The 14,871-nt window shown below is 48.3% G+C and overlaps 1 protein-coding gene across 3 annotated transcripts in view; it reads left to right on the top strand.

Moving 5' to 3' along the window:
- The first annotated feature begins 9,676 nt into the window (after window positions 1-9,676).
- LOC147619241 (uncharacterized) overlaps window positions 9,677-14,871 on the top strand; it is a 119,073-nt gene continuing 113,878 nt past the window's right edge. For all 3 annotated transcript variants that reach the window (XM_086772887.1, XM_086772886.1, XM_086772888.1), the window contains exon 1: window positions 9,677-10,466. In XM_086772887.1, coding sequence (XP_086629013.1) covers window positions 9,793-10,466 — 674 coding nt within the window. In that variant the 5' untranslated portion in view covers window positions 9,677-9,792. The remainder of the gene's footprint in view (window positions 10,467-14,871) is intronic.

Consider the following 14,871-nt stretch of genomic DNA (forward strand, 5'->3'; position numbering starts at 1 on the left):
GTTTCGGCGTCCCTCTGTTCCAAGCAGTCGTCCCTTCCGTCCCGTGTGACTATGATGCGGGAGCATGTTAACAAGTTGCAGGCCCTTCAGCAGGAAGTCCTTCAGGCTGGGAAGGAGATATCATCAAAGGATATGGGCATAACTTTGTCGTCACATTTTCCCTCTCAGTACTCTTTTACTCGTCTTTGATTACCAGTGGCAAGCTCAGCACCATTACATGGGAGGAGCTTGTGCCCATGGTCTTGGACCAGGAGGAAAGATTCTCGAACCCTCCACAAGGCGGAGGTTCAGAGGCCTTAATTGGCCAACGGTGGAAAGGCCGTACCAAGGGCAAAGGGAAGGCTTCACCGGAGAAGTCTTCTGAGAAGAACTCGACGCTGACCGCGAGAAACTAAAGGCAGAGAGGACCTGTAATGATTGTGGCGAGAAAGGCCACTATTAGAGGTAGTGTCCCAAGCGGAACACCGAGAACTCGGCAGCAATCATGAAGATTCCAGCATTTGTGCACTTGGAGGTGATGGACACCAATGTTTTATTTTCTTAAGGCAAGGAGGAGGTTTGGAGGACTCGCTGCTATGGATACTCGGGAGTGGATTCTAGACAGTGGTGCTTCTAGGCACATGACTCCTTCCTATTCAGATTTACAGGATCTTTTTAGGTTTTTTTGGTCACATTCTTACTGGGGATACATCCACTATCCCAGTTCACAGTGAGGGCAGGTTGGAGATAGTTCTCGATGGCAGAGGGGGAAGCATTCCTCCCAGGTGTTGTATGTTCCCACACTTGGTTTTCATCTGTTGTCAGTGCATCAGGTTTGCAAGACTAGCGTACGGCTGGAGTTTGATGAGCATTTTGTTGCTCTCCGGGACAAGGCAATAGGCCAGGTAGTTTGGGAAGGCGGAGTGGAGAATGGAGTTTACAAATTTTCAGCACTCTCTCTCCCAGGTCCTCAATTTTGTGATGAGTGGAAGTTTGGTAATGGCCACTTAAGTGTGGATACGCTGCAAGTGCAGGCTTTCCGGGACCAGATGGAGGATAGCTTGCCAGTTGATGGCAGCAATTGGCAGGAACTTTCCAGTACAGATGTTGGTAGTTCTTGTGTTCGTCAGTCAGAGGAAACCTTACAGGTAACTTATGCTCTGATGTCTCGTAGTGATACAATGAAACTTCTGTAGATACAATGAAACTTCTGTAGATGAGGAAGTTCTTTCCATGGGGACCTCTTGGAAAGCCAGGCAGGTGACAGTTGATTACTTGCAGAAGGAGGTGGATGTTGCTCATTCTCCAGGCTTTGTGGTTCCGGGGTGGTTTATAGGTTTCTGAAGGCCTTGAGTGGTCTTCAGCAGGTTTCCAAGACTTGGCATCCCACTGTAACAGGTGTCGATCCCTTGTGAGTAGTATGATGCCTCTTTGACTCGGAAGCAGAATGGTTCATTGATTTGGTTGATGGATACCAGATTGGACGGGAGCTTCCTGATGAGGCTGTTGAGCTCATGGTTGCAGATGACTCTTTGGGAGGCAGGATTGCGTATCTTGTGGTTTCTGCAGCATGTGAAGGATCTTGGTCTCTTCTACATAGGAGGGGGGATGTCAGAATATGCAGCGGACATGATGACCAAATCTGGGAACACGAGCAAAAGCAAAAACGCAGGCAGAAAAACAGCACAAGAGAGAGAGAGATGTAGGCGTGTAACTCTGCTCTATATACACAAGAAGATCCCGAGGAATGATACAAATGAGGTATGGGGGCTGAGGATCTATATATACCCCCCTAGAGGGCAGTCGGCCAGCATCAGGAGTGCCCACGACTGATAAAGAAGACCCACGACTGCATAAATGCAGTCGGCCAGCTATCTGGTGCCAAAACCTGATCAAAACCAGTCGGCCAGCAGCAAGAGTGCCCACGACTGATAAACATCCAGTCGGCCAGCACTGTATTGCTCCTGGCACCCTCTGGCAGCCCTCCCAAGCCTCAGAAAAAATGGGAAAAATAGGGGAAAATGCGGAGAGTGGGGAAAAATGGGAAAACACCTCATAAGGGCGGGCACACCCACAACAAAGGCCCTGGTGTATAAATCTAGACAGGAGATGACTTCTAACACCCCCTCTCAGCTCCTGGCTGTGTAACCAACCACTGGGAGCTGGGGTGCCGCCTGAGCAAATCCTGAGAGAGCGACTTCGTGAAGAGGTCCACTGTACTGTCCTCCGTCGAACAGAACTCCAGCAAAGATGTCATCAGCAATGATCTGTTCACGAACAAAGTGCCTCGGGATGACCATGGGTTCCGTCAGTGGAAGCCCAAACCTGCAATGTAACCTCCTCTTGCTCCGTAAAACTGCTCCTGGGCCTGAAGTAGATCCCCTCGTGTCCGGATCTCCTCCCCAAACTGAGTCACTCCATCCGCGGAGTCGGACTCCATCCAACAATCCCCCTCCTGTGTACAAGAGTCCATGATCCTTCGCATGTCGCAGAAACCACAGGAAACGCAATCCTGCCTCCCAAAGAGACATCTGCAACCAAAAGCTCAACTGCCTCATCAGCAAGCTCCCGTCCAATCCGGTGTCCATCAACCAGATCAATGAACCATCCAGCTTCTGAGTCACAGAGACATCACACTGCTCACAAGGATCAACACCTGTTACGGTGCACAAGCAAGTCCTGGAAACCTGATGAAACCTGTCAACCACCCCCTCTGAATCCGGAACCACAAAGCCTGGAGAAACCACCTCCTTCTGCAAGTAAACACCTGTCACCTGCCTGGCTTTCCGAAAGGTCCCCGTGGAAAGAACATCCTTAACTACTGGAAGTTCTATGTCCCGAACACGACGAGACATCAGAGCATAAGTGACCTGTTCAGCTTCCTCTGACTCACGAACACAAGAACTACCAACCTCAGTACTGGAAAGTTCCTGCCAACTGCTGCCATCTACTGGCAAGCTATCCACCACCTGGTCTCGGAAAGCCCGCACCTGTAGCGTATCCACACCTGAGTAGCTATTACCACACTGCCACTCATCACAATCTTGAGGACCTGGGAGAGAGAGTGCTGAAAGCCTGTAGACTCCATTCTCCACTCCACCTTCCCAAACCACTTGGCGTGTTGCTTTGTCCCGGAGAGCAACAAAATGCTCATCAAACTCCACCCGTACGCCAGTCTTGCAAACCTGATGCACTGACAACAGATGAAAACCAAGTGCCGGAACATACAACACCTGGGAGGAATGCTTCCCCCCTCTGCCACCATCGGGAACTATCTCCATCCTGCCCTCACTGTGAACTGGGATAGTGGACCGTATCCCCAGTAAGAATCTGACCAGAACACCTGCAGAGATCCTGTAAACCGGAACGGGAAGGAGTCATGTGCCTGGAAGCACCACTATCGAGAATCCACTCCCGAGTATCCGTTGCGGAGAGTCCTCCAATCTCCTCCGTGCCTGAAGAAAATGAAGCATCGGTGTCCATCACCTCCAGGTGCACAAAAGCCGGAGTCTTCATGATTGCTGAGGAGTCTTCACCCTTCTCGGTCTTCCGCTTGGGACACTGCCTCCAGTAGTGGCCTTTCTCGCCACAATCATTACAAGTCCTCTCTGCCTTCAGTTTCTCGCGGTCAGCGTCGGACTTCTTCTCAGAAGACTTCTCCGATGAAGCCTTCCCCTTGCCCGAGTTACGGCCTTTCGACCGTTGGCCAGTAAAGGCCTCCGAACCTCCACCCTGAGGAGGGTTCGTGAATCGTTCCTCCTGGTCCAAGACCATGGGCACAAGCTCCTCCCACGTGATGGTACTGAGCTTGCCACTGGTAATCAACGACGAGTAAAATGCTGAGTACGAAGAGGGCAAATGTGACAGCAACGTGATGGCCACGTCCTCTGACGATATCTCCTTCCCAGCCTGAAGAACTTCCTGCTGAAGAGCCTGCAGCTTGTTAATATGCTCCCGCATCGTCGACGACTTTGCAGGGCTCATAACCTGCATCTGTACTTCCAAGGAAATTCTCTTCATGGGCGATACCCTGTTGTAAAGTGAGGCCAAATGCTGCCATATACCTCTGGCCAGCGTCATGCTTTACATGATTGATTACCTGTGGTGTGCAGTTGAGGAAAATAAACGAACGGACCCTGGCGTTGACGCGATCCCACATCTGCGTCTGGGCCTCCCGGTCCTTTCGGGTTGACGGTAACTCCCCTTCCTCTACTTCCGGCCGTGGAACACCAACAACGACGAAATCGGCGAGATCGTAGGACTCATGAACGGATTCCATCATCACCTTCCATATGCCGTAGTTGCTCCCATCCAACTGACGGTCCACCGGAAACGTGGGGAGTGTCGGGATCTTCACATGTCTCTCGGCCATCTCAAACAAATCTGCCATAGCGGGGATGTACTCTGAAAAGGGTGGGTGGGTGGGAACAAAGAAGAACTGATACCTGCAAGTGGCTGTCCAGCAAATCAGCCCGCCTTCCTCTTGCTTCTCCTCTTCCCGAACAGTCCAAAACAGTCCACCAATCAGCCACAAAACAGCCCCCTCTTGCTCACACAAATCCCAAGACCTATCTAGAGCCTAGGGCTCTGATACCATGTCAGAATATGCAGCGGAGATGATGACCAAATCTGGGAACACGAGCAAAAGCAAAAACGCAGGCAGAAAAACAGCACAAGAGAGAGAGAGATGTAGGCGTGTAACTCTGCTCTATATACACAAGAAGATCCCGAGGAATGATACAAATGAGGTATGGGGGCTGAGGATCTATATATACCCCCCTAGAGGGCAGTCGGCCAGCATCAGGAGTGCCCACGACTGATAAAGAAGACCCACGACTGCATAAATGCAGTCGGCCAGCTATCTGGTGCCAAAACGTGATCAAAACCAGTCGGCCAGCAGCAAGAGTGCCCACGACTGATAAACATCCAGTCGGCCAGCACTGTACTGCTCCTGGCACCCTCTGGCAGCCCTCCCAAGCCTCAGAAAAAATGGGAAAAATAGGGGAAAAATGCGGAGAGTGGGGAAAAATGGGAAAACACCTCATAAGGGCGGGCACACCACAACAAAGGCCCTGGTGTATAAATCTAGACAGGAGATGACTTCTAACAGGGGATTGATGGATGGAGTTCGACTCCACAGTTGGAGTGACTCAGATTGGGGAGGAGATCTAGACACGAGGAGATCTACTTCAGGCCCAGGAGCAGTTTTATGGAGCAGTAAGAGGCAGTCATCTTTTGCCTTGTCGTTGATAGAGGCAGAGTACCGGGCTGCTTGTGAGGTGGTGAGGTTGCAGAGGTCACATGGGAGGATTGGGCTTCCATTGGAGGAACCCACAGTCATCGAGAGGCACTTTGTTCGTGAACAGATCGTTGCTGATGACATCTTGCTAGAGTTTTGTTCGACGGAGGACAGTGCGGTGGACCTCTTCACGAAGTCGCTATCTCAGGATTTGCTCAGATGGCACTCAGGTCATTGTGGTTGGTTTCACAGCCAGGAGCTGAGAGGGGGTGTTAGAAGTCATCTCCTGTCTATACCTATTTACTGGGGCCTCTGTTGTGGTTGTGCCTGCCCTTTTAGGTGGACCTCTTCACGAAGTCACTATCTCGGGATTTGCTCAGGCGGCACTCCAGCTTCCTGTGGTTGGTTTCATAGCCAGGATATGAGAGGGGGTGTTAGAAGTCATCTCGTGTCTATACCTATTTACGAGGGCCTATGTTGTGGGTGTGCCCGCCCTTTTAGGTGTTTTCTCATTTTTCCTCACTCCCCGTATTTTTCCCCCATTTTTTCCCATTTTTTTGTGGCTTGGGTGGCAGTCCTATGGTGGCAGGAGGTCTTAGTAGGTGGCCGACTGCAGCTGTTTGCCTATTGGTGCTGGCTGACTGTGTGATAGGTCGTGGACACCTTCTCCATGCAGGCCGACTGTTCATACCTGGGCGATTGGGTATATATATGCTTGTCGTGGAGATATATGTAACACGCGGAAGCTCCGGGGGTCTTCTTTCAGCCCTAAACACCATTGGAAACATGCTGATGCAAAACGCAGACATGAAGAGAGAGTAGAGAGAGAGAGAGATGGCTGGAAATTCAGTTTATTTCATATAGTACAAAAAGGTACTTTTCTACAGCCCTAGGCTGCCTCATACAAAAGGTCATAAACACCCAAAATCTAGTCCCTACTTGGACCCTAAGGACCCATTCCCTAGAGGAATGAATGCATAAATGATGAGCATCTTTGCCTTTTTATAGGCCTTTGGACTCCTTGGGGAACTGGCCGACCAGCCGATTGGATACCTAATCCCTAAATGAAGATGCGCCTGCAAGCGCCTCAGCCGACAGCTCTTGGGTTCTTCTTTGATTCAGCCGACAACTCCTGTACTCAGCCGACAGCATCTTCAGGTCATCTCCAAGTCCCCATTGCACACTGTGCTCCATGTCCTAGCTTTAATCTGTTTTTCTTGGCTGCCCCTTCTGGATTGGCCTCTAAGAATGGTCATGGCATTTCTTGCACATGACATCCCCCTCTGCTAAACTTGATGACGGAATTCCAACTTTTTCCTTGGATGACTGTCATCATCCCATTCTATTCCGGGAGTCTCTCTGTCATCCATCCATCTCTGGCAATCCTTTTCACTGAAAACCTGCCCCGGTCTCCAAAACCACTCTGCCTCTGAATAAGTGACATGGCATTCTTAGCATCCATAAGCATTAATCAGATAGCATTCAGGATCATCAAATATTATCCAGGGTATTTACAGCATATATCTCATCATGTGCAACATGTGTATGGGACTGTTTCAGCACCAACATCAGCACATAAATCATCAAGAGCATTTAGGGCACTCAAGCATCAGGTCGTGGACTGTGGTCAGCAGCGGACAGCATTATTAAGGCATTAATGAAGTCGTGAGGTCTCAGATGGCTGGCCGACAGCAGTAGTCAGCAATTGACTAGCAGCATAGCATTCATATAAATAGAATCGCATCATTTCAGCATCATTCATTCAGTCTATGATCTCATACCAGGTCTCCTCTCAGCGTTTCCTTCTTAGGGAGCAAGGGGAGACAATAGCTCAGCTTATTCATCATATTCAGAATTCAGTCATCATCTGCCTCCTACGTAGAGGAAAGCCAGCATTCCAAGGGTGGACCTCAACATTGGAGAAGGGAACAGTCATTCATTGTCAGCATTCAGCTTATCTCTCTCTTCCCGAGATAGATACTCATCTAGGAACATCATAGATCTATTTATAGATCTTCATTGTAACTCATCCATTTAATATAGCTGCATTGCATTGACACCATTGTCTATCTCTTAAGTGAAGTTAAGTTAAGCCTAAGGTTGTTTTACTACGATCAATCCCTCGCATGTCACATTGGTATATCAGAGCTTTACAAGGTAAGCAACCTTAGTTCATGTTCATTCCATAAGTCATTCAGTAATTCAGCATGTTAGTCGCTTCCGCTTAGTTAAATCGAGTTCTCAAGATCTTGGAGGCCATCCTTAGGGCTTTCCCCTTAGGCATGCATTAGTAACCCATCCATCTTTGTATTCTTGCATAGCAGCACATGGCTTGCATCAGCATTGTAGTCATCCTAGCAGTCAGTCTAGCATCTTGCATTTGCAAAGCATACATGATTTACCCATGAGTTTTTGGGGGAAGAATGACATCCATCATCAAAGGAGTAAATGGAGTTTTGGGCTTCGACTGGCAATAGGGGGTTCTCTTCCACATAAGAAGACGGAAGTTTGCTCCAACATCGCCTCAAGAGGTTTAGAGGTTCAGGAACGAAGGAGATGGTGTGTGAAAGGATTCCATGGACAGGTCAGGGGTGATTCAGGTATTTCCAAGCAGTTTTAGTAGCATTTGCCATGTAGTTGCCACAGTAGAGAAGTCTTTGGCTAAACGATCCAACTCTTGCAGTCCACCGTAGTCCCGGCAGGAGAAGTCAGAAGGGGGCAGTGGTTTCAGTGGAGGAGGATCAACAGAGGAGTTGAGAGGTTGCCAGGTGTACGTCCAAGCAACAGTTTAGCAGAGGGGAATGTCACATGCACGCCTAGTAGGTGTACAAGTGACATGGCATTCTTAGCATCCATAAGCATTAATCAGATAGCATTCAGGACCATCAAATATTATCCAAGGCATTGACAACATATATCTCATCATGTGCAGCATGTGTATGGGATTGTTTCAGCACCAACATCAGGACATAAATTATCAAGAGCATTTAGGGCACTCAAGCATCAGGTCGTGGACTGTGGCGAGCAGCCGACAGGGCTTGGTCAGCAGCCGAAAGCATTATTAAGGCATTAATGAAGTCGTGAGGTCTCAGATGGCTGGCCGACAGCAATATTCAGCAACTAACCAGCAACATAGCATTCATATAAATAGAATTGCATCATTTCAGCATCATTCATTCAGTCTATGATCTCATGTCAGGTCTCCTCTCATCGTTTCCTTCCTAGGGAGCAAGGGGAGTGAACAGTTCAACCAACATTCCAAGGCTGGACCTCAGCATTGGAGAAGGGAACAGTCATTCATCATTAGCATTCAGCTTCTCTCTCTTTTCTCGAGATAGATACTCATCTAGGAACAGCATAGATCTATTTATAGATCTTCATTGTAACTCATCCATTTAATATAGATGCATCGCATTACATTGACACCATTGTCTATCTCTTATGTATCATTAAGGGAAGTTTAGTTAAGCCTAAGGTTGTTTTACTACAATCAATTCCTCGCATGTCACACCCAACAAAAACAAGTGTAATCGTCAGTGAAATTCATAAAGTACAAATGTGCAGCAAAAGATGGTGCCCTCATAGGGCCACATAGACCACTATGTACAAGCTGCAATGGCCGAGTAGCCCGCACAGTGACATCTTTTGGAAAGAATTGACGATGCATCTTTCCCAAAATACATCCCTCGCATACATGCTTGTGTGGGAACTGCATAGATGGCAGCTCATGAACCATAGATTGACACTGTAAACGCATAAGAGAAGGGAAATTAAGGTGACCAAACCAAGCATGCCATAGCTCAGTGTCATGCATAACCTGTGATGCACAAGCAATCATAGCATCATCATGAGAATCACTACTCCTGTCATACATGTCAAGCGTTTAAAGGCCATTGCTCAATGTACCAGAGAGCATAAGCACATCAGAATCTATTCTGTCATAAATGGAGCAGCAATACATTGTAGGAATGTTTGCCAAGGCATTGCCTCAAGAGAAGTTTGAAGGTTTCCGCAAAGCTTTATTTTTACTCTCCTATTGAGAGTGATCTGCATCCTTGTACAGGTCACATTACTACTAAGGGGGGATTTGATGTGACGAGTGACTACTTCCAGGGGCACTTTTGTCCTACGGGTTTTCCCCCGTGGACATTTGGTGTGAAAGGACTCCTAGACTAGGTTCATTATTATCACTTGTACTTAATCACTTTTTATATCGTTGTGTGAATATATGTGCAAGTACTTATACCTTTCTCTCTTTCTCTCTCTCTCTCTGCTGTTTTCTGCCCCCATTTCTTGCACATTAGGCTTAAGCCTAACCCAACATTTATGGGTTATGTAATTGCATTGTAGAAAACTTATTTAAATATCTCAATTTGTTTTGAGTTTTTTGAAGGAAGAAATTTTGTTTGTAATTCATGTTACATAAGACTGCTATATTAAACTTTTGCAATCTGGTACTCAATCACCTTGATCTGGCTTTGTGAACAGGCATCTCAAATAAGAGCACGTGAGCATTCCTGTTGGGGTTATGGTTCTTTCAAGTGCTTCGGTAGAGAACTTTTGAGGTGTGCAAAATGTACAGGTCTGCCAGGTCCACTCCAAGCCTTTTAAAACGCAGCAGTTTTGGTGCTGCAAGGTGTGGGCAGCATGGCAGACACAGAACCTTACAGGTTGACCAAGGCCTTCCAATATTAACAGGGTCTGATTTTTTTCCCAATTTAATTAGCTCTTCTCTACAAAGTGGGCCCTACAGTTTTTCTTTAACTTGTCTGCAATTACAAGGGAATGCTTTCTCGAAGTACTCTGACACATCAAAGGATGGTCAGCTTTCGAAACAAACTCACAGGTATTTTAGTGGAAGTTGTGATGAGAGGAAAGAGATGGACAAGAAAAGCTCGTCCTTAGCAAGTGCAGAGGAGGGTAGAGATGAGAATGATGAGTCCAAAAAATCAGAGGCAGCTCAGGTGTCTTGTGAAGTACCTTCAGAGCCAGAAAGTGCACATGGACTGAGGTCACAAGAATCTGGGCAAGTTCTGAGCTCAATGGGCACAGACCAAGGGTTGGATCCCAAAGATCAAGTGACTCAATCCCAGGAAGCACAACACAAGCCTGTTGAAGCGAAGCCGCCTGACAAAGACAGAAAGAAAGCGAATGGAAAAACGAATCCTCTAAAGACCAAATTCAAGAAGATGCTAACAAACTGGGATAAGATTGGTGATTCTTTTGAGAATTTTCCTTATTACCTCAAGTAAGTATATACGCGCCATTCTGACTCCAGTAGATAATAATTGATATTTCCCTTTTGCAGTGATTACATGAACTGACTACACTGTTGGTTTTACCTAACAACCAAGCATATAAACTACTAATACTCTATGAAGGTCTGAAGAGCGTGGTTTGAAATGCTTGCAAATGTAATTTTTGCTCTTTCGTGCTGGCTATGCTGCTCTTCAAGACAGGTTTCCTCTTCCTTGGCTGTTTCCCCAAAAGCTCTTAAGAATGTGTAGATTTGGACCTTAAAGTAGTAGTTAGCCCACTTGTCAGGTACTTTGGCAGAAGCATTTATTTTTCAGCTAGATTTTGATGTACTGGTTTGTTTAGACAGCAATGAAATATTCAACACATGCATGCACGCATGGTGCATGGCGCAGTCATTGCCTACCCCCTCCTCATAGAGCTTTTTGTGCAAATCAGTCCGAAATAAAGCAGAAAACTGAAGTCTCTCTCAATTAGGAGGAATAGACTCCTCTTATAGGGAAATTCTCCCCCTTTACAGCAGGTAGGCCTATCGGCCTACTGCAGAGGACCCAAAAATGTGGAACTTGGCCCTTTTAGCTTATGTCAAATTAGGCTTGGATGGCCACAATCTTATATCCGCAACAACACAATTGTCAGTCTCTTCAGCTTGCCTGCACGGGCCTTCCAAATGGGTGTCCTACTAATCACCATGCTCTGCACTGCTGCACATTCATCCCCTCCTCCGTATAGTGCCACCAATCACTATGTTCTGCACTGCTGCACATTCAGCCCCTTCTCCTGCCACTTCACCCCTACCCCTCCGCCTCCGCCTCCGCCTATTTTGGTCCATCTTTGCTGCTCCCTGGTAGCATTGCACTCTTCTTTTGGTAGTTGCTGAGCTGCTGCTTGTTTTTCTCTTTCCGCTTTCACCGCGATTTGAGGCTGCCCTCAGTTGTCTCTTTTCGGAAGTGGACCATCTGCTCCTCTTCAGGTCATTGTCTTCACTAGATGCCACAACCTTGGTCTGCAACTTTGTCGGCAGCAGTCCAGCCCTGGGTCAGTTTTGAGACCTACTAGCTGCCTTCATTGGTGAGCAGGGGGGCACAGTTTGTTTTTCCCCCGAGAAAAAAATCCTTCTATTAGTTACCGAAAAACAACCAAAAATTGGGAAACGGGAATCAAGATGAACAAAGGTGAGGATGCACTTCTCCTCCAGCTGGCCGCTCTAGGAGGAGAAGGCTATCTCATACAATGGGGGGAGGGGGAAATAACCACACAGGTGGTCTATAATGCCAAATGGGCTCGCCACCAGTATCCATTAGAAAGGGACCGTGCCACCAGATCGGAAGGCCTCCCACCGCTTCCTCATGCGTTGTGAGCCGCCTTGAAGCTGCCCCCACAAACCTCTGAGAGTATGAATGATATCGAGCTGGGGTGAGAGTGCTTTCGATGGCTTTGCTGCATTGAGCTCTCCATATATGCCACGTGAATATTCTATTGTAAATCTTCCATCTCTAGCTAGAACCGGGGTCAAATCACAAGTGGGCGGCTGGAAGCGGCACGGTGGAAATACAAAGGTGAGAGACTAGAAGATCTAGTCGCCCACCTTGCTCCTCATACAGCATTGTGATCGCAGCCTCGGTGGCCCAAGCAACAGTGCCCCACATAACAATATGAGTGGGAGCCTGATCCATAGAGAAAATGTATAGGATCGTGTGCAAGACTTGCTGGGCCTTTGGGCAATCTTAAAGGCAGTCTCTTGGGGATGGCCACACCTTTGACATAGTGCTGGTTTTCCCCCAATGGCCAACCAAGTGCCAATGGCTAAGTGCCTGTGTGCCATCTGTCCTCAGAAAAAGGGTGATCTTTTGTGAGCAAAAGATGTCGCACAGCCGCTTGCATAAATTTGCGAGAAAATGTGGTGGTAGGCTTTGGGATTGCCAATGTGCTGCTGCTGTTGGAGTGCCCTCCACCTTTACATCTGAATCCTTGCGGCCCAGCCGTGTAGTGTAGGCAAAGAAGGGGATACCAGGCGACTCTTCTCTGGTCTGGATCCTGCCATATCCACTCTCCTGGGTCCTACTCGAGACTCGTAATAGGCCAGCCCTCCACATCCATAGCTGCCATAGTCTTTCTCTGGCCACCTTGGTTGGCGGAGGGTCGATGTGCCAGTCGTGTGTGAAAACCAATCACCCTCACCCTCTGCAAGGTGCATCCCCTGAGGTCCTCTAAGGGGTCCCTGATCTCTCCAATCTGCCATGAAGCCCAATAGAGAAGGTGAGTAAAATGGAGTACTCGTCCGTGCCATGAACTGCCAGGGGTATACGGTGCCTGGTGAATACTCCCAGCCACTGTGGAGGAGAAGGATCCGGTATTGGGGCCAATCACTCCAGAGGGATGCAAGAGTCGATGTTGAGGCTAAGTCGGTCTTCATCCCGGATCCCAATGGCCTGTACTCAAGGCTCCCCATGATATGTGTGGGCGAGCCCTGAGCATGTGACCACTAGGCAGACGGACCAAAGGATTCTAGATCAGAGGATGCCGGAGCCGCTTCTCGGAGGCTATTGGAGCTGACTGCCGCCCGCAGGGCCGGCCTGAGATGATCGCAAGCATGCAAGAGACTGGATGCAAATCTGTCCTCAAATGTCGAGCTGAAGCCACACACTTGCATCTCTGTGAATATCCATCTTGTGCTCTGAGGCCAAAGGCCCCCCCAGGGTGAGTGTGTGGATGGGGATCCCAGTCGAGAGGAAGTCCTTTCAAGGCTCACCACCTGAAAGAAGACCTCGAACAATCAACTTGCCCAATAGGGCACGGCTTTGAATGGAGGGGTCGATGATGCCGAGGCCCCCTTTGCATCGCTGTTGAATGATCACTCTCCAAGCCATTTTGGCCCTGGGCAGTCTCCCATCACTACGAGTCCATAGAAAGTTCCAGATCAAACACTGAACCTGACCAATACATGCGCGGGAGAAAGATCAGCAGGAGGTAATGTGCCACATGGTGGCAAGAGGAACCATGTCAGAATGCACAACGGAAATGAAGACAACTGTTGTAGAGAGCAAGACACAGATGAAAGAGAGAGAAGCTGTGTAACTCTGCGATATACACCACAGAAAATCCGGGAAATATACCGTTCTCCACTCCGCCTTCGCAAAAAACTGGGCCAGTTTCTCGGTCCCGTAGAGCAACAGAATGCTCCTCAAACTCCTCCCAGAAGCTAGTCTTGCAAACCTCATGCATTGACAACAGATGAAAACCAAGTGCGGGGACGTAAAGAACATGAGAGGAATGCTTCCCCCCTCTGCCATCGGGAATAATCTCCATCCGGCCCTCACTGTGAATTGATATGGTGGAATTGTCGCCAATGAAAATGCGACCTGATTGCCGTTTAAGATCGTGAAAGAAGTCACGGGAAGGAGTCATGTGCTTGGAAGCACCACTATCAAGAATCCACTCCCGAGTATTCCTAGCGGTGCAGCCAGCTTCCCCCTCGCTCGAAGAAGATGAAGCATCAGTGTCCACCAACATCTCCAAGTGCACAAAGGCTGGAGTCTTTGCAGTTGAACTTGAAGAATCAACACTCTTCCCAGTCCGCTTGGGACACTTCCTCCAATAGTGGCCTTTCCTGCCACAGTCGTTACAGGTCCTCTCGGCCTTCAGTTTCTCACGGTTTGAATCGGGCTTCTTCTCAGAAGACTTCTCCGATGAGGACTTCCCTTTGCCCTTGTTGTTGTTGTTACGACCTTTTGACCGGTCAAGGCCTCAGACCCTCCGCCCTGTGGAGGGTTCGTAAATCGCTCTTCTTGGTCCAAGACCATTGGCACAAGCTTCTCCATGTGATGGTGCTGAGCCTGCCACCACTGGTGATCAAAGAGGAGTAAAATGCTGAGTACTGAGAGGGTAAATGAGACAACAATGTGATGGCCATATTCTTTGACGATATCTCTTTCCTTGCCTGGAGAACCTCCTGCTGAAGAGCTTGCAACTTGTTGATGTGCTCCCGCATCGTCGAGGACTTTGCAGGATTCATCATCCGCATCTGAACTTCCAAGGAGATCCTCTTGATGGGTGATACCCTGTTGTACAGAGAAGCCAAGTCCTGCCAAATCCCTTTGGCCAGCGTCATATGCTTTATGTGATTGATCACCTGTGGTGTGCAATTTAGGAAGATGAAAGAATGGACGCGGGCATTAACACGTTCCCATAACTGTGCCTATGCCTCCCGTTCCTTCCGTATAGAGGGTAACTCCCCATCTTCCAACTCCGGCCGTGGAACCCCACAGCCCCAGGATAATGCCTCTTGAACAGATTATACTTAATTTCAAATGCATCTTCTGAAAATCTTTTTGAACTTCTGTTCCGTCCAACTGTCGGTCCACTGGGAACATGGGGAGTGTTGGGATCTTCACGTG

The sequence above is a fragment of the Cibotium barometz genome, chromosome 33, assembly GCF_041138505.1.
Source record: "Cibotium barometz isolate CiBa-2024 chromosome 33, ASM4113850v1, whole genome shotgun sequence".
NCBI lineage: Eukaryota > Viridiplantae > Streptophyta > Polypodiopsida > Cyatheales > Cibotiaceae > Cibotium > Cibotium barometz.